General features: G+C 42.6%; 1 protein-coding gene across 4 annotated transcripts in view; it reads right to left on the bottom strand.

Annotated features, from left to right (window-relative positions):
* grid2 (glutamate receptor, ionotropic, delta 2) overlaps positions 1-24,523 on the bottom strand; it is a 163,706-nt gene that overhangs the window by 4,605 nt on the left and 134,578 nt on the right. For 2 of the 4 annotated variants that reach the window (XM_019888840.1, XM_019888856.1), the window contains exons 12-13: positions 23,562-23,728; positions 9,435-9,672 (exon numbers count right to left, since the gene is read on the bottom strand). In XM_019888840.1, the coding sequence (XP_019744399.1) occupies positions 9,435-9,672; positions 23,562-23,728 (405 nt within the window). Of the gene's footprint in view, positions 1-1,666; positions 1,939-1,999; positions 2,345-9,434; positions 9,673-23,561; positions 23,729-24,523 lie in introns of those variants that run through there. The other 2 variants (XM_019888847.1, XM_019888864.1) reach the window with 2 other exon arrangements.

Genomic DNA, 24,523 nt, shown 5'->3' with positions numbered 1-24,523 from the left:
ACTTGTCGCAGGATGGCATATGGCCACACTGTGCTACAAACGCGGGAAATATTTTCCCATAAATAAAGCCGGTCTATCCTCAACCCCAAAAAATTGCAGAATGCTTATTGAACGAGACGAAAAAGAGTCTCACTAGTCACAGCAACTGCATTCAGCCTACTGGTGAATTGTATTTTTAATTATGAATTTTGTCTGTGCTGGTCTATCAAAATATGCCTTCACCTAAAACCACTCAGAAAAATAAAGTTGAATACTGCACTGAAAAAATATCGACGATGGAAACTTTAATTCAACTTTCATCAGATTATAGTTGGGAGAAAAAAAAATCTTTACAGTCAGGTCTTCACAGAGTGAGTTGTAGTAGTTCGTTTTAGATTTCTTTAGCTAGATAAACATCAGCTGTAGGGTGAATCAAGGTTTTATGATGCAAACAGTTCGAGCCTGGAACAAAGGAATTTTCTCCGGAGGAAAACCGTTTTGAAACGAGAAGAACTTGAAAGTCAAACGCCGCGATGGAATTGTTGTTCAACTTTGGAGGTTCCACTGCAGCTTTCAGTCAAAGGCTGTATGTTACAACGACCATCGGCTTAATTGCATTAAATGAAACTGAAAAAACCACTCAGAATATGCATCTTTGCATGTTCACATAAAAAAAAAAAAAAAAAAAAAATCAAACAAAAACTTCATCACAAGTCCTACGGATGGTGACATTCAAGTGAGAGGAGTTTCATGCCGCTGCCGGATAGGTGGACGGGGTGTTGGCGGGATGGTGCGGTTTGCTTAAAAGCAGGACAGGGTTCAGGGGAACGAGGGCTGAGAGGAAAATTTTCATTTTCTGTGAGTTAAGGCTCACGGAGGTCGGTGGCGGAAAGTGCGGGGTGTCACATTGTTTTAGGTGGTGATTAAGGGCACTGTGGAAATACTGCAAGCTACAAAAAAAAAAAAAAAAACTAAAGGGAGTTTTGAGGAAAGAGGATGCATGACCAGGGTTTAAAACAGATTTACTGACCGTGTCCTGTGGGTCAAGGGAATTCTGGAAAGGGCTTGGGCCCTACCATTTGACGCTGGTGGACCGACAGCGGCACGCCCTGTTGCCATCTAAGGAAGGAGCACTTGGGGGGGAAGGAGAGGACGGGAGGGCACTAATGCTTTTCCTGCCACTATCATACACACACACACCGGACAGTGACAACAAGCGTATGCCATAGCAGTGTAAAGAATTGGTTCGATCACAAAACGAACGGACGTGCGAGAGAAAAGTCAATCACTATCTGCCCTCTGTGGGAGGGGCCTTTGGGATAACGATGAGGCAAGACAGAAAAGGGAGCGCAGCTGGGACGACGAGTGAAAGGGTGTTGTGGGACGTTCTGCCATCATCACACTGCACCTACTGTACATCATTAACGGTCACCTCTGATATCTGTTACAGAGCAAAGGCATCACTTTGGTGAGTCAAGTATTATGTGCAAAAGTGTCGCATGGCACGTGATGAGCGCAACACTATTTGGAATAGCCTCCTCGAAAGGCAAAAAAAGGCCACATGACACACACACGGTGAGGAAAAATGCTTGTCTGATCAACATGGATTGATCATTTGCTTTGAACCAATTCCGTCATGCCGTTCAGCAACCGCGTTCTTACTTCTACGTTCTACTGTATGTATAACCTTGGGGTCGGGGGTGAGGTGGTGAAGGTGGTCATTCGCATTTTGGGGGTGAGCTCGGAGGGATTGCTGGGTTCGTAGGAGTGCTGCACGATCAGGGCGCAGGGAATGTCACAGCATGCCGGGGGTTGGTAACGGGTGGAGGCGGGGGCCGTGGCGTTGGAAGTGTTCGAGGTCTGGTTCTGGGTCTGGGCGCCCAGGGCCATAGGGTGCTCATTGGGGTTGTGAGGGCAGGGATCGGCGGTTTGCCTGGCAGATGGGCCATCTGCCTGCTTCTGGTGTGTAGTGGCATGCGTAGAGCGAGGGGGCGGGGGGGGTTTAACATTTTGGGTGAATGTGTTTTGTTTGCATGCACGTCGAAATGCAGCAGAGTGACGGGCACAAGACAAAGAGGGCGTGAGTGACGGATGAGATCAGGCAGATGGCAGGTTGATAAGGTGGCAAAGAGAAGTCAATAGGAGAAAAACAGACGGGTGGGGGTGGGGGGGAGGTGAGCGAGAAGAGAGACACGGCAGTCAGTCAGCGCACGCAGCGAAGCAGCTCGACCTGTGTCGTGTCCTCAGAGACACATTCACACAGTCGTTATGTACCTGGAAAGGGGAGATGTTTAAATGGCATTTTTTATTGCTCTCTGTCTCTCTCTCCCCTCGCTCGCTACATCCCTCAACACAGAGTACTTATCTACAAAAAAACAAAACAAAAAAAAAGGCAAGATGAGAGCTTCGAGCCCACATTGACACAGATCATTCCAAAGAGTTAGGATGAGCAGACAAGCAATTCCCCCCCGCAAGTCAAAATCTAATTTCTTAAACAGGCCAAATGTATTGGATTGTCGAAACGAGGAACGCCCATTCTGCTCATGCTAAATCTACATGGCTCGTATGAGATATCAGACAAGGTCATCAGCATTGATGTTGAAATTATGGAGGAGCTCTGACCATGACATTTGACGAAAATAGAGCGATACCTTTATTTACTCCTGTGGCCAGAACTCCTTCATAAGAATCTCTCAAACATTTAAAAGGCCAAAATATAAAACAATTGCTGTCTGGTCATGAATGAAATGGGTCGTGGATATAAAATCCCAAAGTAATTTGGAGATAACGCTGTGTTTCTAAATATGAATAAAACCAATAAAACGGTAAAAGAAAAACATAATTAACCTTTGACTAAGGTGACCCAATAAAAGAGTTCGGCCATAAATTGTTTTGTCTTTCTAATCGGGATTGCCCTAATAATAGAGCTTGTTAAAATCACTCAATAACCGATTGTTAAAAATGACCGTAAATATCAAGGTGTGGAATTGATCGGTGATTAATCTCATCTTGAAGCAACTGAGTCCACCGGTACCACTAACCATGCGCAACTCATAGAGGCACACTGTTGATTCAGTCTCAAAAAAAAGTCCAATGCGACACCTGCGATGGCAAATTGAGCTACATCTCTTTTGACCTGCCTTAGTTTTCTTGATATGACAGTGCCATTCAAAAAGGCATTCAGAATGATCGAATCCCATTCATGTAAGTAAGCCATGCTAAATGTTCCCATCTTTAATCCTTTCGGGGACAGCGGTTACGACAGTGGACAGCTTATCAGCTTACAGGGTGTCATTATTTGTGCATGAAAGGGTTAATTCCAACTGATATTATCAACAGCAGATTTCACTTTTAAATGTAGAATGATAGTACACATTTTGCCAGATGTGCATTGACTAAAACATCATCGATAAGATCAAAAAAGTAGAATTTTTGTCTAAACCGCAGCAAAATTAGTCAGTAGAAGTCAGGGCGGAGATGATCATTTGGGAGCATTGCTTCCAACATGTGCATATATTAAAAAACAAAAAAAAAGGCCAGTTAAGAGCATAACCAGGACGTATGATGGGATCATTTTTTTTGCCTGCAAATTAAATCCACACTCTTATTTGGAAGTGTATTGCATCGTGTGCATGAGTTGTATAAACCCTGCGGCAAACAAACGTTAACACCAAGATTCATGTCCGTAGATGACAATGTTGGCCATTCCACACAGAATCATATAGCACACAGACACAGGTCAAAAGACAACATTGCAGCAGACAGTATGCATGTCAAGGGACGGTATGCGCAGGAATGTTTTAGAGAGAATGTAGAGGAAACACAAGAGGCGCAGCCACAGATTAGTAGATGTTTGATAGGTGCTGAGCGGGTGCGCGCCACTTATTGGGATGCATTTTCTTTGGGCGTACGGGGTTTTGGTTGAGTGTGATCATCAGCGAATGTAAGTATATGAGTTTTATTGAGTGTACAACAAACTTGATGGAACACATAAGGGTCAAAATCCGCAGGGGATTCATGAATGTTTATGGCATACTTGGCACAGATTTGAGCGCATTCATTTGATCAACACAAGCCAGAATGATTGAAGAGGTGAGGCAGCTTTGGCGTGTATGTGTGCGTGCGTGTGTAGATGTCGTCATTTCCAGGCAACATGGGAAATACGGTAGCTGAAGCGACTAACATTACCAGAGTACATTAAAAAATAAAAATAAAAATTGCCGACAAATCTGTTTTTCAAATTTTTTTCAGAAAACAAGATATCAGCCTCGTACAGTGAACTCTTTGAACTTGAATGGTTTGGTCGTTTATCTACTTTGTCTATGCTTGACCTCAAATTTGAAAAGAAAATGTGATCCCCAAAGAGCAAAGAGTCCAAAAAGATCCTTGTAGATGGGGTCAAGTTTTCTTTAAAGGATAAAGCAAAATCAGACAGAACTGAAAACAAAACAAAACAAATAAAAAACAACCCCAAAAAGGAATCAGTACTCACAAAGTACAGTTGGTAGCCAAAATGCAAACCGATGAGCTACAAATCAGGCCGCTTCATTAGCTTAGCTGGCTATGCTTGCTAGCGGGACAAATTGCAACTACACCTCACATTAGAAATACAACATGACCGTTTTGGTTCACAAGCTAGTTTAGAGTTCAAAGAGATTGAAAACAACTGTAAAGTGTTAAAACTCTGTCGGAGCCCGTGGTGCGATGTGATTGGCCAGTTTGGGTTTACAAGGGGTCTATTTTAGCCATTAGCTCATTATACTAGAAGCTACTTCTGTCAACTTGGGCTTTCCCGAATCTCATGCTTTGAACAACACTGACCTTCAGCCATACTGTGTGCTATTCTGCGTACGCAGTAAGTTCACCGCAGTGGAATTCTCATGCCAAGAGTGACCTCGCTGTGCCAATATACTTTATTAATCCAGCCTTCCCCAGCCCACGCATAAAAAAAAAACGAGGCGACCCAACAGTTCTGTTTTATGTGAAGCTGAAAAAACAAAACACACGGGGTGCCCAGGGATGGCGGGCTCAAGTGGCACACACGTTTACTGAGATTGCAGGAGGCCAACGAGTTCGTCACTTAAACTGAGCATGTCACAATATCACTTTAAGAGGACGGGTGACATGAAACAAACGAGAACGAATCCACTGGCCAAATGATATGCCAGCGTTCCCGGGGAGATAAAACGCAACGCGTGATTTATCTATCAAGCTGCCTTCAAGTTGAATTAGATGTGTTCAAACTACAGTGAGACCAGAAGTAATCACATTTGAAAGGCGGGTGGCAAGCATGATGATTTCACAATATTTTTAGTCCTCAAAACTGCTTGAATAATCTAATTTTGAAGTTACAGTGGCAAGTCGTCGTCAATCGTCCGAAAAAAGCAATCAATGGATCACTGCACCAGCAAGGCAGAAGGTAAATGTCAGGGATCAAAACCAAACATGGCTGACTAGGTTAATGACATCAATGCCATGGTAACACCAAAGTGGTTATTAAAATACTTCGATGTCAGCTTGCTCCGACAGACATCTGCGTGATCATTTCAAATCCAATTTGTTGTGGGGGATATCGATTCCTCAAATTTATCAATAGTAATGATTTTACTTTGTCTGTGACAACAATGAAATGCCAAACTTTGACGAAGAATCCCAATCAAAGGCTCTTGTCATCCCCACAAATCTTCGCTGTCCATCCTGTTCATGTTGCGACTTTCTCCTGTGCTCAGTCGGGGGCTGATTCTTCATTGAAACTGACGGGTAGGGGGTGTGCGTGGGTTTTTGGGCATTATGGGGGGGTGGGGGGGCGAACATAATTTGAGTTCAGATGAAGGCCGGGTGTCTTTGTGGATGCTCAGTGGCTGACATGACTACTGGTCTGAATGACAGATTAAAGCTGGTAACTGGGCAGGGAACTTCAGCAGGGGGCGGTTAGCGGGTGGGGGTTTCCTGGGTTGTCAGAAATGGCAACACTGGCCGAGTGATGCGTTATTTAGAATTTCAGGAGTCCATTTTTTGCTTCTAAGAAAGAGATTATTGCGTAATTATTGCAAAGTGAGCCAAACCGCACAAAAAGTATTCAACATTGTCAAACATTCTTGAAAGAGCTACAAAGAAACTAATAGCAACATTGTTTCTTGTGGCTGTGGGATTTTTAAGATTTTGAAATCATAGCTTTTGATTGATTTGGGAAACGTAGAAAAAGTTAAAGATCTACGGTCAAGGTGCGAATCCTACGTCCATGACTATTTATTTTATCACCATTCTGAGACATAGTGGCATTCTGAGATTTCCCTTGCTTTCTTAAGCGGTGTTCAGTACTCTGGTTTGGTTCACTTTGTGTTCAGACGGCATTTTAAAACACTGGGCATAAAGCTGTCCCAAAAAAAAAAAAAAAAAAAAAAATCTAACGTCACACCGTAATTGGACAGTTTAATCATTTTTTTTTTTTTTTTTAACCTTCAATTGGTCTTGGTCTCCTAGTTTCCCAGGATCCGATGATAATATTCACACTTGACCGAAACCAGATGTGAACAGTGTGAACACAGCCTCAACTAATAATACGCAATTACAAAGTTGTGCACTCTAACCTTGTAATACAATTCATTTGATATTTTATGGGGAATCACACTGTGCGAACAATTTGTCTTGATTTTTGTATTTAGTGCCTGGTCCCTTCTTCCAAATGGAACATAATGTACGTGGTCCCAGTCATACTCGATGTCTAAGTAATGAGCAGGGGGCATGTGGGCTAATTATTTAATTTGTTGAACTTGATTTACCGAAGCAATAAGGATGAAATGATGGCAGTCGTAACATAGGGGAGAACCAAACTGCCGTCAGCCGGCTGTCAAGCGTGTTGCCTTTTTGTAAGTGCTTCTCGCCAGAGGACCTGACATTGAGGAGGGGAGGACTCTGCGCGTGTGTGTGCGCGCTTCAGCTCCTAATTGTGTATGCAGAGGTGTTCAGAGTTTTCCAATAGAGGAATCAACAGAGAGAGCAGGTAGAACTTGACGATCAAATGGGCCACAGGGTGGGTCAACAAAACATTCATTTGACTAAAATGTCCATCCCATGTCAAACAAAAGATTGCAGAAGCAATGCATTAATTACTGCTGAAGGTGCTGACGCCGGGGACCCCAAAGCAATTTCAGAAATGCTAATGAGCAACTCACTTCTACCTCCGCGCTACCTATAACACTCAACTTATCTTCACAGAGCTATTTTCTGAAAACCGATGGTGACGCTTATCTGCTTGAAATGCGTTACTTCGAGCGAGTTTCCGAAATGTTTAGTAACGTGTTCTTAATTGCCTCCCGGATAACGGTAAAAATGATTTCACCTATAATTGCATTTGCTTCGGTTCATCTGCGGCGTGTTCTGAATGAACACATTTGCGGTTGTAATTAAAGTCATCGACTGAAACATTGGACCCGCTTGTACTTGGGAGTGCAGAGAGATGAGATTAGCCAGATAAAATGAAGAGATTGGATGCGATGAATGCTAATGGTTGGTAAAAGTGACCCACGGTCGTGTGATTTTAATCTATTAATGGAGAAGTGAGTAAAGCTGTTGCCATTAGGCTTTTGTTTTTTTGTTGTTGTTGTTGTTGTTTGGTTTTACGCGCTCTCGTCTCTGGTGGAGCAAAGAAAGCATCCGCATTAGCAGGACTGCAGGGTTTCTATCATGAAAACGCTCTCCGAAAAAAAACAAAACACTTTGATTGCCTCAATTGATATGCCTGCTGGGGTGAACAAACACAAAGGGGGCTGCTGCTAATTTACAAGGTGCCGCTGTCTTTTTTGAGGAGAGTGCCAGCGGTGTTAATATCCATGTTTCATGTCGTGAGTCACCGTTTTGGACTCTTCTGTGGTCAGGGAAAATTGCAGCGTTCCTGAAAAAAAAAAAAAGGGCCCGGGGCTGTTTGTTGTAGCTTTTAACATTATCAGCATCCTCTGTTCTCCACGGAATTAAATTAAATGGCTCGCTTACTACCGCTGAAAATGGTGACTGCTCTCGCTACATTTTTGAAGCCGGGAACGCCACTCAATTGAGTATGAATAAAGCTTTTAGGAAACAACCGAGGTTAATGTGTTTGTACACTAAAAAGAGACCACCTGGATGGTCCTAAAGAGCCTTCTATTGGAAAATTACTGCGGTAAAAGTTTTCCTGAAAACCTCATCTCACACTCTATTATTACTGCTAAGTCTTTTTTTTTAACGCCCATATGGATGGACCGACTCATCCGTGCATGGAAAAGATGATCAAACAACTAGAGTTAACTTTAAAAGGTCCACAGCATGATTACAAACTATAAAGATGGCATATTTCAAGAGGAATTGTGGGTATGATCTGGAATGGTGGTCTTTGGATGTTTTTTTTTTTTTTTTTCCTGGCAGTATTTGTTATTAGAATAAGAAAAAGATACAAAGTGAGAGTGGAACCTTCCAAAGACATTCCTGGTTGAATCTGCCTTTTAAGTTCCATCACCATGAATGAGACAATCATGATGAAATTGGGTGAGACGTCAACCCACTTAGCAACTAAAAAGATGTGTTTTGCTTTTTCTTGAAAAATGTTTTGGACACACATCAAACTTTGGTTATTCATCATAAAACATCAGAATCTCAGTAGGAATACCTTTTCTTTACGGCTGTTCACACTTGTGTGACAATAGGAAATTGAACTGTTGCCTGATTTTTACAATGGCAACAATTGTGGCTGGAAAGTGTTCTGCGCAAAAAAAAAAAAAAAAAAAAAAAAAAAAAATCACATTCAATCATGTAAAATGAATTCACCATTTTGGAAATTTGAACAGGAAAAGCAACACGCAACGTCAACTGTCACAGAATGGACTTTGGAGGTCCCACTGTGTGCATGTATGATTCACATGCACATTCACTTGGCATCAGATGGGAGAATGTCTTTTTTTTTTTAATTCTTTGAAGGCTGTGACCGCATTGTCGACGACTTGTAAGATTGACGACCTGTCAGAATGCTTTAACCAAACTAAAAAGCTCGTATATACCTTAATGGTAGAGGGAAGCTGAAAAAAGGACTATCATGCTGCGGGTCGTAAACGCAGGAGTATGCACAAAAGATCAATTCCACTTAAAGGACAGCTGATACAGTATCTTCCAGATTCTTTTTGACAGAAGTGCCTTGTAACAAATATAGTCCTCTTGAGAAGAACAATGTCGGAGTGCAAAAAGTGTTTCATGAGCGGAAGAAGATGAATGTGCCCATTTTGTGTAATGTTCTGGATGGTTCCGGGGCTTTATACCCAATGACTATTTATTCGACTATCTTTACGCTTGACGTATCCTTCATTCATCCCATTGCTTTCTGTTCTTACTCCTTGTCCTTATTCTTAAATCGATTCTCGACTGTCGTCGGGCCTGGAATCTTTTCCCGGGCCGTGTCGCCTCTTCACGTCACACAGCCACTTGCTTACCTCCTTGGAGGGGACCCTGGATCCCTTCCGCCGTGACCACCAGCTTTCCACCATGGCTATGAGACAGGAAAGCACCACGCCGGCTGCCAGGACGCAGAAGACGCCGGCGAAGCTATGGATGTCCAGGGCGTTGCTTTGCCGCGATTGCGCCGAGCTGTAGAGTTCACAAGGGCTGTCCTTTGGCCACCACTTGAGTTTGAGTATATCCATGTCGCCATTCTGCTGAAGCTCCAAGATTCTAGGGGTGTCAAGAAAGCACAAAGAAAGGTGAATACGGTGGTCTCTCGATGATACGATAACTTGAAGACTGTCATATTTAACATGTCCTGTTTTGGAGCCAATTGCCATTGGCTTGATAGAACTCTAAACTGGAGGTGGAAACTTTTGTGAACAAAGGACTTTGAATTCTGTGTCAGGTGTCTGAATTTGAGTTTCAACTGTTTGCTCTGTGTAATGCAGAAAGCTACAGTAGCTTCACGGGCTAATTGCAGACTACCCGTCTGATTTAGAATTTGGGATAAAAAGGTAGAGTGATTTTTATTTTGTTTAAATATATCCCATGACTTGAATGGTTTTGTACATTGGAGTCAATAAGAAATGAGATGCGTACGGTGCGTCAGCGACTGGATGTTGATGATCCGTTTTGCTGAGATCCCAGCTGAACACAACTGAAGTGTCGCACCGTGTACGGCGGTGGCCAACTAATTTTCATGAGTGGCCGACCGTAGGCGCCTCCTGATGGTGCGAATGTAACTGCCAATACAAAGTTCCACGTTAGCTCACACGCTATTTCTAATTTCATACGAACCTGTGCCCATCAAGCAAAGCATGAAGATCCCCCGTCGCTGAAACGCACGAGTACAGTCAGTGAATTGGGAGATCATCGCCGATAGACTCTAAAATAGCCACACCCTCTCCGTTCCGCTCACCTGTTTCTCCCTTCTACAGCTGAGGATTCAAGCCGCCTTATGAAACGATGACAAATGAGCCGTTTGCCACCATAAAGGATGCCGAATACAAAAACGTGAGAACATGCTTAAATCCTGAATGGATAACCGATATCACTGACTGTGCGACTCTCATGATTCTCAAAGCCAAAGCAAACAGGAGGGGGTGGAAAACACACCAGTGACAACGCCACAGATGATTCTGTGATTGCTGTAGAGCCTCTGTTCCATTTGAGGGCAGTGTTGTTCCGTTATATCCTTTCCCTGAGCCCACAACACCATATTGGGTTGTCAGACTCATCGTGGCTAACATTAATATGTCTCGCAGCAGAGCAAGAGTACACCAGCCACAATGTCATTATGCAGCCGAGCCTTAGTCCGGCGATTGATGGCTTCAGAGAGAATACAGCTCAGAGGTTGATGGGGTCCCTCTGTTCGCCTTCAGCTTACGATTTTTAGTGGGTCATTCTTATTGGGGTGCAAGAGGATGCACGCGGACACACACACACATACGCATTCGAGATCTCTGTTTGTTCTCGGCTAGGTGATTAGAGTGGAGGCAAGGAGAAACAACAAGGAGAAGGGCAAATTGGGAATACAAAGACATCGCTCATGCAGGCTCACCATCCGAGCACAAAATAGGCATTTCAGGCAAAATAACCCCCTTCAGTACTCACAAATAGAGCTAAACGAAGGTTCGAAGGACAATCGCAAAGTTAAAACCTACACATACAAGTACGACGCGACAGATGTTGCGGATTATGCGTGGAATTTCCTCGAGGAGGAAAAACCCTCGTGCAATTCCAGTGACAGCCTGCTGACAACAATTATAGTGCATGTCCCTCGTCTTTATAAGGAAAAGGAAAAAAAAAAGATGACCGGGCATCAAACAAATGAGCCCCCCAGATGCTTTACATAATTAATTTCCCCCACAATAGTTGGAGAAACGAGGCCCATGTTATTGTGACGCTGCAAAAAAAATCTTTACAACCATGTCACTGTCATTTCGGGACATTCTCTTCTTACTTCTTGGGCCCATGTGAGTAAGACGTGATTTATAATGCATACTGGGACTGGAAATGATAGGATAACTCCTTTGACCCAACCACCCTAAGCATATTGGACAATGTTCCAACACAATTTGACCTCAACTACCTTGTGTTAGATATCATTCCAATTAATGGAAGGCTTCCGTTTTGATATAGGGCAGTCCTTGAGAGTTTCACCAAGGTCAGCTAAAAAAATGATAAAGAAGTTCATTTTAACTTGTTTGGACAAGTCAACGGTGATGACAGCGGGGCATTTCAAGGTGACTATAAAAAAAGGCACTCTTTTCACCTCTCTGCAAAAGTCAGAAAGAAGTCGCTCAAGGAAAAGACAAATGACATAAATATATCCAGGCCTTGACCCAAACTTTTTCATGAGAAAAACGCCACCTCCTCAGGACCCAAAGTTTGTCGAAGTTATCATGTACCACCGTATCGTTGTTAGAAAGTATGCTGTACGTACGAGGTGTATCAGAAAAGTTCCAGGACTGGTTCCATACATCAGAAACAGTATTTCAAATTCAAATCATATGTTTTTCCCTTCAAAGTAATCCATGTACTTCACTTTCCCAACCTTCTCTGCCACACTTTTATACTGCTTGGAAGGATTCTTCGATGATCCTCCGCAGCTCCTTCATGGCCATCCTGATGTCGTCCACATGTACAAAATGTGCCTCCCTTGAACCCTTGTAATTTTCATTCAACAAACATGCATTGAAAGAAAAGTGATGGCTCACTGATGATCAAAAAAGCAACTACATAGTTTTAAGAGGCCAATGTATCAGCAGTAAAGTTTGGTAAACCCTGAGGAAAGTAAACCAAAAGAAAACTGATCACACTTCTTCAAATATGAACAACTATGATTGGATTGAACATCAATATGTGGGGCATGACATGACTATATTGCTGCTAGCTAGTGATTTGTGAGCCATTTGAGGATAAACGCATACAGTTAATAAATGCCAATATGTTGGCATTTCAAGCGATTGCAGAAAAGGCTACAAGAACAACAACACAGAATAAACTCAAAAGGCTTCCGGGGGGAAAAAAAAAATCCGGAAGAAAAAGCCCCTACAGTCTTTTCATTAAAAGCTGACAGTAGACAAAAGATGTCATTTGACCAAACTGCAGTAACTTTCAGCGACACTGGTTTGGCCGCTGTGTGCATGTCTGATGTTGAGTGAATGCTCAGATGGGTGGAAAATTTCAGGCAACACGTGGCCGGCTATATTCACAAATTTGGTGTTTTCCAGGCGGCTCGGTGGGCGTGACTGGTTAGCATGTTTGCCTCAACAGTGCATAGGTGCAGGGTTTGATTCCGGCTCCAGGCTTCCCGTGAGGAGTTTGCATGTTCTCCCCGTGCCTGCGCGGGTTTTCTGCGTGTACTCCGGTTTCCTCCCACATTCCCAAAAACATACAGGGCAGGCTAATGGAACACTCTGGATTGTCCCTAGGTGTGATTGTGAGCATGAATGGCTGTTCGTCTCTGTGTGCCCTACGATTGGCTAGCATCCGGTTCAGGGTGTCCCGCCCGCCTAGTGTCCGATGAAGCTGGGATAGGCTCCAAGCATGCCCCGGGACCCTTGTGAGGAAGAGCGGATTGGAAAAGGGATGTGTGAATGGATGGTGTTAATTATAGTCAAATTGAAGTGATTGTGACATTTTTCTTAATTCTTATGGTAAGATATCTTCTGAAATTAAGTTAACTTGAAAGTCAATCCATGTCCAAAGATTTCATAGCAATTAAAGTTTGTCATATATTTGGTTTGCTCCATTCTACTAGGTTTTTGGACCATACAAACTGACCCTTATTTGGAAGGGATGACTTAAATTACAGTACAGTACTTGGAATTGTGACCATTGTGTGTCTTTTTTTTTTTTCTTCAAGAACTTCACAGCACGACATCCTTTTCCATCTCAGCCCATCTCCCCCCTTCCTCCTCGACATCATTAACTGTCCTCATGTCTTCCCTCACCACATCTATCAACCTTTACTCAGAACTTCCTCCAGCTTTGTTGCCTGGGCGCTCCCACCCTTATTACATGGAATTGTGAACTGTCTGAATTCATCCGTACTTGTCAGATTTAGTGCGTCTCCTCCGAGTGTCATGTCTTTTCGAAATTCCGCAACGCCGCGCTAATTCGACTATACATTACAATGCAATTTTGGTCTCAATGTCACTTCTGGTCTGATGCATTAGGGGATTAGCTTTTCCTGTCATAGATTAAATGTGATTTACAGTAAGTGTCACTCGAGATCCGTGTGCATTTTTATGTTTTTAATGGTTGGGAGTTACGTAAACACATAAACAACGTGAGTGCATATGTGTGTGTGGGAATGTGTTCATGAAACAGATGTGTGTTTGTCTGAGTGTGTGTAATACATTTTCACCTTGCTTTAACATTGTTGCCTTTGACTGGGGAGATCGATAATGACTTTAACTCTATACCACTGGATGTTAAAAGCAATTGAGGAGAAGTTTGCCCATGTGGCATTGAGGGCAAATGTCAGCCTGATGTGTGTGTGGGGGTGGTAGGTTTCAGATAAGGAAACGATGTGTGTGTGTGTGCGTGTGTGTGTGTGTGTGAGCTTGAGGTCCCTAATGCTCTCTCTGCAGTGGCGGACTGGGTGTTACCATGGCAACGATGGCAGCGGCCTTGATGGTGAGTCGATGACGCATTATTAATTGATTCGAGTGGGTGGGAGGGTGATTTGGCTTGAAAGGGGGGGTGGTAGGTTTCAGATAAGGAAACGAGGATAAATTGTGTGTGATAGGGTGTCAATGTTTTTATAGTGCATCAGCTCCAATCATCATCATGGTTTGGGAAAGAGGCTATATTTAGATTGATACGTCTGGCAAATTGAGAAGCCAATTTGACTTGGTGTCAGTCAGTGTCTACAGAACGGTCTCAATCAGTTTGAATGGAACACAAAAAGGAGGCTTAACAACTAAAAAATCTTCAAGGTCATGTGTGTGTGTGTGTGTTTTTTTTTTTAAAACAGTGTTTGATGTTTGAATATCATCACTATCCACTTGTAACAGCTGCAAATGTCATAACCGAGATTCATACCAGTGCGAAATGGATGCTAAAAGACATCAGTATCTTGCTTGAGGACACTTCCAGATAAGATGGGTTTCCATTACTGTTTTCCTCAAAATAAAAGCAATATTTTTACAATTTAGATACGGTAAAATTGTTACAGTATTACTTGCAAGGACCGTATTTTCCTGGTACTAAGCAATTGCATTCAAGCATATTTGGCTTCTGAGATGTAATTGCCGTGAAGTCCCATCTCATGAAATGTTCTTGCCAGACTCGCGAGAGGGAGTGAAACCGTTTAGAGGCAACCGGATTGGGCCTGTGCAGTCCAGAATGGGTGGAATCACCCTCCGCTGCGACGCCTGCCGCGGTGCGCTGCAACCAGCTCCAAGTCGGCCTGGAAACGATTGGGACGACAGTTGCATGGGGAGGCAATTTATTAATTTACTGATGACAAATGTATGTATGTCATCAAGCTAAACTTAGAACCTGACCAAGAAGTTTTACATTTGTATGTTGTATATATTTTTTCACCTGAGACTAAGTTTATGCCTTGGTAGTCTACTTCGACGAGCAACAGCTGCAGTCATTTAACATGCAGATGAGTTTGATGGTCATGCATCAGGTGGCACAGTCGAGAGATCTTTCACAAGGGGTTAGACATCCTGGTAAATGCTTCAGTGAGAGGCGATGAGCCTCGCAGTGTCACCTGGCTGCTGCACTACGACTGCAAAACATTCCCGCGGCAGCGTCATTCCCTTTTCTTGCTCACTTTTCCCCCGCGGACGCCACCTGGGCGGCAAACGCAATTCTCGGTCGGAGACAACGGACGCGGGAAGTCGCCGTGTGTTGAGAGGTAGAGGGCGAGCGACTGGAGTGGCTCGTAGGACATGATGGAAAATGGAGTGAGAAATTGAGAGGAGGTTGTGTTGAAATGGGGGTCTGGCAACAAAATCGGGCAGTGAGGGGGAAGGGGTGGCAAGAGAGACAAGACAAAAGAATGAAAGAGACAAACAGAAGACGCGTGTAGAATAAAATGAGCTGAGAAGGTGAGCTCAGTAGATGGACATGGGGAGTTTGCTGTGAGATGAATGTATGACTGTCAGCTCCTTAAATGAGAACAACACTGGGGTGACAGCTCACTTATTGGCTAAACGACGCTGACATCATCCGCTGGCTCGATGCTGTCCGCCGGTTTTGATTCATGCAGGATCATTTCATCTTTGTACTGCATAAAAATTCCACATCATCCAGGTAAAATAAGGTCATATTTGTTTGCCGGTTGTGACTGGAAGCAGATGGGCATCAAACTTGTGTTTTAAAGGCTGAACTGCATTTTAATACCATCGACGAAAATGACATCAGGTGCTCAAGACTCAGGTAACAACCAATCAAGGATCCTGTGACATTCGTAAACTGAGCCGTGATTGGTCCTGACCTTATCCCTGAGCACTTCCGATATCTTGGTGGTTTCAAAGACTACACAGGTTCATGCCTTAAGAATTATGCGTATTTCAGTTTCTATACTGTTATTGTTTCAGGCTTAGTGAGTGTCATAATAGCCCAAACGGTAGATCAAGGAGGATTCTCCTTTGAATGAGTTTAACCATAAAATTATGATCATGGTCTTTACTGTTATGTGACCCGCATTAATCTGGGAATAAGTCAATATCACACATCCTCAATGGGGTTGTTTAATGGACTGTAGCTATTGGACTCTCTCCATCACACAGCGGCGATCCTGCTTTTCAATGCATGAGCTTTTGAAAATGGCCAGTAAACTGTCGCTTTTACGCAATGAAATCAGGAGCATTGTTCTCAAAGCCCAGCGAGTGAGAGGGAGAGGGTTTCGAGCCTCAGGCACACATACCGAGCCATGCCGAACTTGTCTTCAAAACTGTAGTCACTCAATGGTACCATGTTCTCAAGTGAATTCCAATACCGGCTGAACCGAGACATAAACATTTCTTGCCGCTGCCTGATTACAACAGTGCTTGTCACATTTACATTGTTTCCCCAAGAGCAATTATAAACTGTGTTACCACAATATAGGAAAAAAAACAACAAAAAAAACAAAAACAAAAGCAAAGCACAAAACAACACATGGAACATTCAGGCGGATTTGTTGGAAATGTCCTTGTCCAAATGAGAATGAATAAAAATAACATTGAAGCAAAAATTAGGAGCTGAAAATCTGCCGAAAAGATGGGTGGCAAAATAAAAACGCCAGGTTACTCAAAATATTTGTACAAATTAATTGCTTGCACACGGTAAAAACAAGTCAAAGCTGTGATCAAGAGTAATGACACCGGATTGTGTAATTTTGTTGATTTGTCCAGTCCCACTAGCAGGTCACCATCAAGAGTGGCAAGATTAATCAGCGGCATGGACCCGATTTTTGAAAAAGGGCTCATTTTATTAAAGCACTTTTCCTATGCTTTTGGATAAAAGCTGCGAGAACAAGGCTGGGGCACAGCTCGACATCAATCGCCGTCAAGACACTGAGGACTGGTAGTGCATACTCGATTTCGCTTTTGATCAAACAGAAGGTCCCAGTGCCAAATTCGACTCTCTCTGGTGACCATCCTTGTTGTCTGATGACATGTTGTCAAGGCGGCAAAACACATGCTGTCCTGATGAACAAGGAGACGATTCTAGCTGACCCAGACATTTTAGACAGAGCTGAGATCAATGATGATCAAATATTAACCAGCAATATGATGCTGATTGTTGAGTACAAGCAGCTACGACGAACACACACTGAAAGCAGAAAAAGACAGCCCGGCGCTTTTGGGGTGGATTTAGAGTAAACTGAAGGAATGGCTGCCCAGTTTCAATTTAACCCTTTCAGGGACTGCGGTTACTACAGTGGACAGCTTATCATGTTATCAGGTTACAGGTTATCATTATTGGTGTATGAAAGGGTTAAATTACAATACAATGGAACCTCGGTTCAAAGACTTAGTTGGTGCCGAGAGTCTGAGAGGGAATTTTTTTCCTTTTTTAAGTTGAAATGAATAGAAAGAGAATCATTCAATTGCATCATCACATTTTTTTTCTCTCCCCGTGTGGTTTAAAGATATGTAGCACCCAAATTAGTTTGCTTAATTCATTATCAACACGCAGTGCTTCATATGTAGCATATTCAGACTATATTTAATTTCATTGTAGTTCATCTTCACAGCAGCTGTTTTTTTTTTTTTAACGTGCTGTTGGTGTGTACATATCACCAATCAGTACATTTCCAACAATGCCAGACTCTCTCTATCAGATAAGATAAATATCAGATTTTTATCAATATTTGTAAGAGGCGGGCGGCCCGGTGACCAAGTGGTTAGCGCGTCGACCTCACAGCGCAAAGGCACTGGGTTCGATTCCAGCTCCGGCCTTCCTGTGTGGAATTTGCATGTTCTACCCGTGACTGCGTGGGTTTTTCCGGGTACTCCGGTTTCCTCCCAGATTCCAAAAACATACATGGCAGGCTGATTGAACACTCTGACTTGTCCCTACGTGTGAGTGTGTGTGTGGATGGTTGTTCGTCTCTGTGCGTCTCAAAATGTAATCGATTTCAAATGAAAGGACAACATGTGTCGAGGAACTGATTGTATTAAACTTTAAAGGTTCCGATTGCATAAGAAGGCATTAAAAACCACACAGACCACCACATGGTTAGGAGCGCAAAGGAAACCATGACACAGAAAACAAGACGATCCCGACTGTGATCCCGTAGTGCTAGTCGAGGAGTCGCCACGCTCCCATTTTTTTTTTCTTCACGCGGAAGCCCTACAAGCAGGGATGAAAGGTCTTTGTTCCCTTAAGCAAACTTAGCAAAAGCTCAGTAATTCCAATAAGTGTTCGGAGGATTCCTAGCGTAAGTTAAGTTTTCAATTAGGTCTCATTAAGGCAGAGTGTGTGGGCGAAGCGGAGCGGATCATCAAAGCCGGAGCAGGATAAACAACACAGTCAAGTCAAATGTTCATTAACCGTCATTAACACATTGAGAGAGTGAAGGGGAGAAACGTTGCCATCATTAATTGGGAATAATAAAGATTTAATGAAAGCACTAACTGTGTGGGCGGCGTTTGAATGATAGCTCGCCAGCGACAACGACATAAACGTTACATTATGGATGTCATACATACAAGGTCTGCACGAACTGTTTGCAAGCATTCTGCCGGGACTCAAATTGCGAAATTGATTTGGACAAAAGCAGTTTTGTGCGCGCGTCAACGGCGCCTTTTATTTAATCTCTATTGTAGCTAGTTTACAGAATAAACTCAGATGCTTATTGGTTTTTTTTCTTCAAGGTCGACAATAAAAAAAACTTTCACAAGTCAGTTCATCGATAGATTTTTTTTCCCTTTCTTTTTTTAACTGTAATGTATTTGCAACAAATTTATTGCCCGGGGCGCTGCTTGCCAGAATACAAAAAGCATTGAGAAAACAGTTTGTAAGAGCTATATAGGGCTAACTTTGTTTTCAGTGGTCCCTGCAGTGCTTTAATACAATCTGAGGAGAATTTTGTGCGAGAGAAATTGTTTCAACACAACAGCGACACTCGTTTAACCTCAATTTATTGTTTGGCTAAGATATGAAAAGGAAATCAGTCAGCTGTCAAATGAACAATGACAAAATTAAGCTTGGCCAGTTTAAAATGAAAATTATTTGATACTTGTGTCAGGTATTCTAAAAGCCAGCTACATTTTCAGCAGTCATGAGGATGAGTGAGCGTCACAAAGATGCCACTTGCAAGGTTTTGTTTGATTTTGTTTTTCTGCATGAACCGGTGCAGGTGGTACATGCGGGGCGCATCCCAATTGAGATTCAGAGTAAAGGAAGAATAACGAAAAATACAAATGCCAATAATGCGTGAAAGAATACAGAGCCAATGACAGCAGAGAAGTAATGAAAGTTCTCTTTTTTGCACAGAAATTGACAAATATTGACAGCAAAAGCGTCAACAGACGTTCTTTTCAACAACATTTTTGAAATACTGGCACAGCTGGTCGAACATGATTTTGGTGTATTTGACCAGGGTACAGGCAGACGAAATTCTGAGCTCAGCGGACATTCATGGCGGATGTCACATGTACTTCATAAATTTGTGAACAGCGGGCATCAAACCCTTTGAATCATTGTAATATGTTTTTTTTTTAAATTTTAATCCTCCCACTGGCAACAGTAAATCTACACGGTATTTGATGAATGCGTGTGTGTGTGTGTGTGTGTGTGTGTGTGTGTCTACCGTGAGAGAGGCTTTTGACTATTTTCCTTTCATTTCCTCTCAGGACCTCAAAACGACTTGTGTGTAGCTGTCAGTTGAAATTAGCAGACTATCCCTTCACACTGGACTTTTTCCGACTCTGGCAAATCTGCAGGCTGTCTCCATCCATCAGAAAAACACACAAACATGGAAACACGCAGTCAGCCACCGCATTTGTTCCCCTGCTGCAGCAAGCACACCCAGATGGAGGCGCTTCACCTGACCTCTAGCAATGGCTTCTTCTTCACATCAAAGTGGTTGAAAATGAGGACGTTAGAGGAGGCTGTCGCTTTCTAAAGACAATGGCATCCCCTCTCTCTCTATAGTGTCAGAGGCAATCATCCGTCCCCATCTGTAAAAATAGCTTTGGGGAGCAACGGGCAATAGCTGAGCGTAAGGAAGTTAAATACGATGACAAAAACACACAGGCCAAATGCGCAGTGTAATGTTCCTTTCTAGCTTTGGCAAAAAATTATTCTGTCATCTGTCGATGTTAGGAATAATTTAGATTCATGAGGGCATCTTTTGGGCATCAAGAGCTCTCTCACCAAATAAATTTTGATAAGAATTAATCCTAGCAGTGACGTGCGGTGAGTTTCATGACTGGTGAGGCACCACTTCCCTGGAGTCAAAATATGAAGTCAAAATAGATGGTTTGCCTATATTTCAATTTTGACCTTCATTAAAACACGTCTAAGGGAAGGTAAGGTTGTTTTCAGAGCTTTTAATTATGATTCAATTGATTCCACACTGTGGAACGATGTGCTAGCAAGAAAAATAAAATGATCTTTAATATCAGGTCAAGTTGTCTTTTTTGGAGACCTTTTTTTGAAGTAAAAATACCTTTTGAGCTTCCCTGAGTATTTAATATGTTATGAAAGCCCCAATTATAAAATTACTTAAGTGTCTGGTGTCATTACGTCAAAATCTGAAAAGAATTCAATGAGTTATGAATTTATTGGAGCCAAATGCAGTTACAGGTAAATGGAAGGGATCACCAGGAATTCAAGATGGCGACTAAATCTGCATGTCCCAAACGAATTATTAGCTCAACAAATAAAATCAATGGAAACACGGGCTACAGAACTACATTGGAAATTAATGTCATCATTTTTGTTTATTTGTTTTACATTAAAAAAATTTTTTTTTTTACTCGTCACATGCAGAAGACGTCCAGCAGAGGGAGCTATGGAGGCCCTGACTCACTTGCTGGCCCTGAACGCATGTCCCTGGATAACAGGGAAAATTATCAAAGGCAATGAACACTGTCTTTAAATACTTAACCAAAGTACTGATGTGAACACTGGGCAACATGAATATATATTTACTGCCAGAATTATTACTAATCTCAAGTGGACCCAGTAGTGATCCTTGCGCTATACCCTTGAACATATTCAAAGCGATTATTGAGATGGATCACTCACAGTCAACACATCAATGGAGAGAAACATTTAATGGCTGGAAAGATGCGTGCTTGACAAAAATGTATTTGTTTTTCCTTGTTGTTGTTGTCCTGACGTTGTACGGTCATGTACATGCATTATATATGAAGGGAAGTGACAAGTGATGACTGACACAAACCCTAGAACTGCAGCTTTGTGTTTCAAAAGAATGTGAGTTGTCAGACGATGAATGCTTCAGGCAGATGTTGGCCTTTTATAAAAAATATGTCGCATTGTGTGTGTGTGTGTTTAAAATCCCATATGCACATTTGCACTCTGCATCACCCCTTCCAATATCCCCTCTTCGTTTTATACTGAAGCCAGTATGGAAGTATATTTCACAACAATATTCCTCTGCTTGATGGCAAATGAACCATCTCAACTTTTTTTTTTTTTTAATTCCAGTTCTGTGACGGCGAATAAGTGTTGTTTAACAAATGAGCTGTTCACACAATTGAACAAACTGCAGTGTGATTGCATGTGTGGTTTGCATGGTCAAAAAAACAGTTGGATTTATGGACTTCTAATTAACAACTTGTTGATAGAAATAATGAGCAACATAACTCTACTTGAAAGCACTCACAAAGGAAATGTCTCTCTCAAAACATGTCAAATGTTTGCTTTACTAATCCCGCTGAAATAAACTGACGAACCTACCGTTTTAATTGACAGTATATAGAAATTGAACAACACCACTGATGATCACAGCCTTCGACAAAGTATGTTTTCCCTGTTCTCGTCATGAGTCCCTTTCACACAATCATTAAAAAGAGGAAAGCTGCACTAGAAAGACACAAGCGTTCCATACGCAGGCCACCAAGAAAAACTTGGGATTTATACGACTGCAGCTGCAATGCGGGCTGCGAGGCATCCGAGCTCCTACAAGGAAACAATCAGGGCAGAGCTCATAACTGGATCGACAAAAACAAAATGAGGTCGGTCGTGAGGCGATTGGTGTTGCTAATTATTTGTAATTCACTGTGTGCATGATGAGATTTTCTCAAGTGAATGTGCAAAATAATCACTAAGAGTTTATTTTTTTTTTTTTAAGAAGGTGGTATGTGCTTTGTAAATATGCATGAAAATATGTTTTGAAAGATGCGCAAATATAACACTCAGCAGGGCCCGGCCAATGTGGTGCCCCGAGGCAAGATTTTATATGCCCCCCCCCCCCCATGCCGATTTACATACGGTTAAGTCAACAAGGTTATCTTGTTTAGTAGGTTACATGTTCAAGCAGTAGCCTTTAAAACAGAACCCAGCAAAGTAATACCAGGCCCTTGACACCCCCCCCACCAAACCCGTGATGCAAGTCTCTTGTTGATGCAGCCACATTCCAGTCAGGAAGGAGGGCCTATCACCTTCATCACACAAGAGACATTCGGTCCCGCTTTGACTTTATAGAGTTGAATTATTAGAGTTCCACATTTTAAGGCGAGTTGGCTGTCATGCTTTGGCACACTTGGAAGAGGGAAAACTTTTGTTTGTTTTGTTTTACAATTCAACGTCAATCTTGTTCATAAGGACACCGAGAAACCGCCAAACAAAACAACAAACCGTCAGAATTACTGTGTCTTTACGAGGATGTCGTCTTGAGACTTGGGTCTCAACATTATAGACAACCGGCATGTTTGACTAAAATTATATTGCCAAACGAAACTGGCAGGCTTAAAAAAAAAAAGTATATATGACATAATTGACTTATTGTCGCCTTCAATGCTGTCCCTGTCTAGTGCTGATGTATGTGGAATTATTTACTTGCAATTTGGACCCCTGCACGAGGATGTTTCTTGCGCTCATGAATATAAACACAGCCCATATCTGTCAAAATCGGATGGAAATATTCAAAATTCGACACGGGCATGGAATCATATTTAGGCACCTGCACTTGCAGTGTAAATCCAGCTGTATGTTTTGTGTCGATATGCGTCTCGTGAAAGATTGTCTGATGATGTGTGAATCGCAGCGAAGAAAGGATTGATGCTAATGCTAAGCAATGTAGCTTCTCACAAGGCTGAGAGAGTGCAATCTGCCTCCTGAAAGATATACAGAACGCACAATTTATTCTGCTTTTAGTTGCCGACTGGCTTAAGGAGACGATTTTCAAGCATCGCCGAAGGCAGAATTTTATCAGAGTGGACATTTTCTATTTTGTCAAAGTGAATTTAAAAGTGCTGATGGAAAATCTGTTTGACCTTTAGACAAGGAGAGAATAAATATGAGGATTCATCTCGGGGAAAGTTATTCATTTTTTATGAAAAAGCGAGCAGCGGGAGTGGGGCGCCTGCAGTTGTGATGTAGAATTACACCAATTTGCATGTCAATCGTGACTTTCAAGAAGAAACCACGATGCCACCGAGCGGTTGCCTCGAGGGAGTGGCGCCTACCTCTGGGAAAAAATGTCTCTGTAGGGACTGCCGTGCTGCATGGCGATGCCGTAGCCGCGATCTGGCGCGTTGCTGCCCACCGTGTAGAAGGAACAATCCTCGTCGTTGTTGGTGGCGTACTCCAGCACCGCCGCATCCCACACGAAACCGAAGCGGCCGTACTTCACCTGAAATAAAACGTGAGCGGCGGTTTAGAAAAGCCTGGCGTTTATGTCAAGACATGGGACATCTTTTGTGAGTGAATGATTGAAATATTTGTGTAGATCAAGATGGATCGGCGGGGCTGCACAAACATTCCAGACGGCCGCCAAGGACTAATTCATCACAGACAATATTTCATAAGCGCACCACAGCAAGGTTACTCTTCTCTTCTGAGATAGCAAATTTAAATGGAAAAACAACTTCACTGCTTATCGTTCCCTCTCCGCTCTAAATGCAGGAGTGTTATTGGCTTCCTGGCTCATTTTATTCCCCCCTCGTGGGGTACGTGGAAAGTGGTACCTCGACGGCTGAATCTTTCGACCAACAAAATCTGCCTCTAATGTCGGACAAAGTAGGCGTGACAACCGGTTCCACTTTGTTTTGTCTTTTGTTTAGATTGTTATTAGATGCTAAGGGCAACAAGCCTGTTCATGTGTTATAATTCATGATCGGCATCTGTTCGACAAGAGCCAAAGGTAATTGTTCGCACAGCCTCGTGATAACATTAAACGCAACCTCATGTTTATGCGGAGAAATAAAAAGTAAAGAAACCAACAACTCAGCGGCGACACTTCGATACCATTCCTCCAAACACCTTTATTTTCACTCGGTGTGTCATAAAGTTTAATGGTACTTTATGAAATTTTCAAAGCCTCGCAGTCTTTCACCTCAGTTGGCCTACGCGTGATGACTGATACCTGCGAATCGACAAGCACCTCTGATTGGATAATTTCACAGTCTGTAATCCTGTGAAGTAGGCG

The sequence above is a fragment of the Hippocampus comes genome, unplaced genomic scaffold (assembly GCF_001891065.2).
Source record: "Hippocampus comes isolate QL1 unplaced genomic scaffold, H_comes_QL1_v1.1 scaffold155, whole genome shotgun sequence".
NCBI lineage: Eukaryota > Metazoa > Chordata > Actinopteri > Syngnathiformes > Syngnathidae > Hippocampus > Hippocampus comes.
This window is presented reverse-complemented; position numbering and strand designations above follow the sequence as displayed.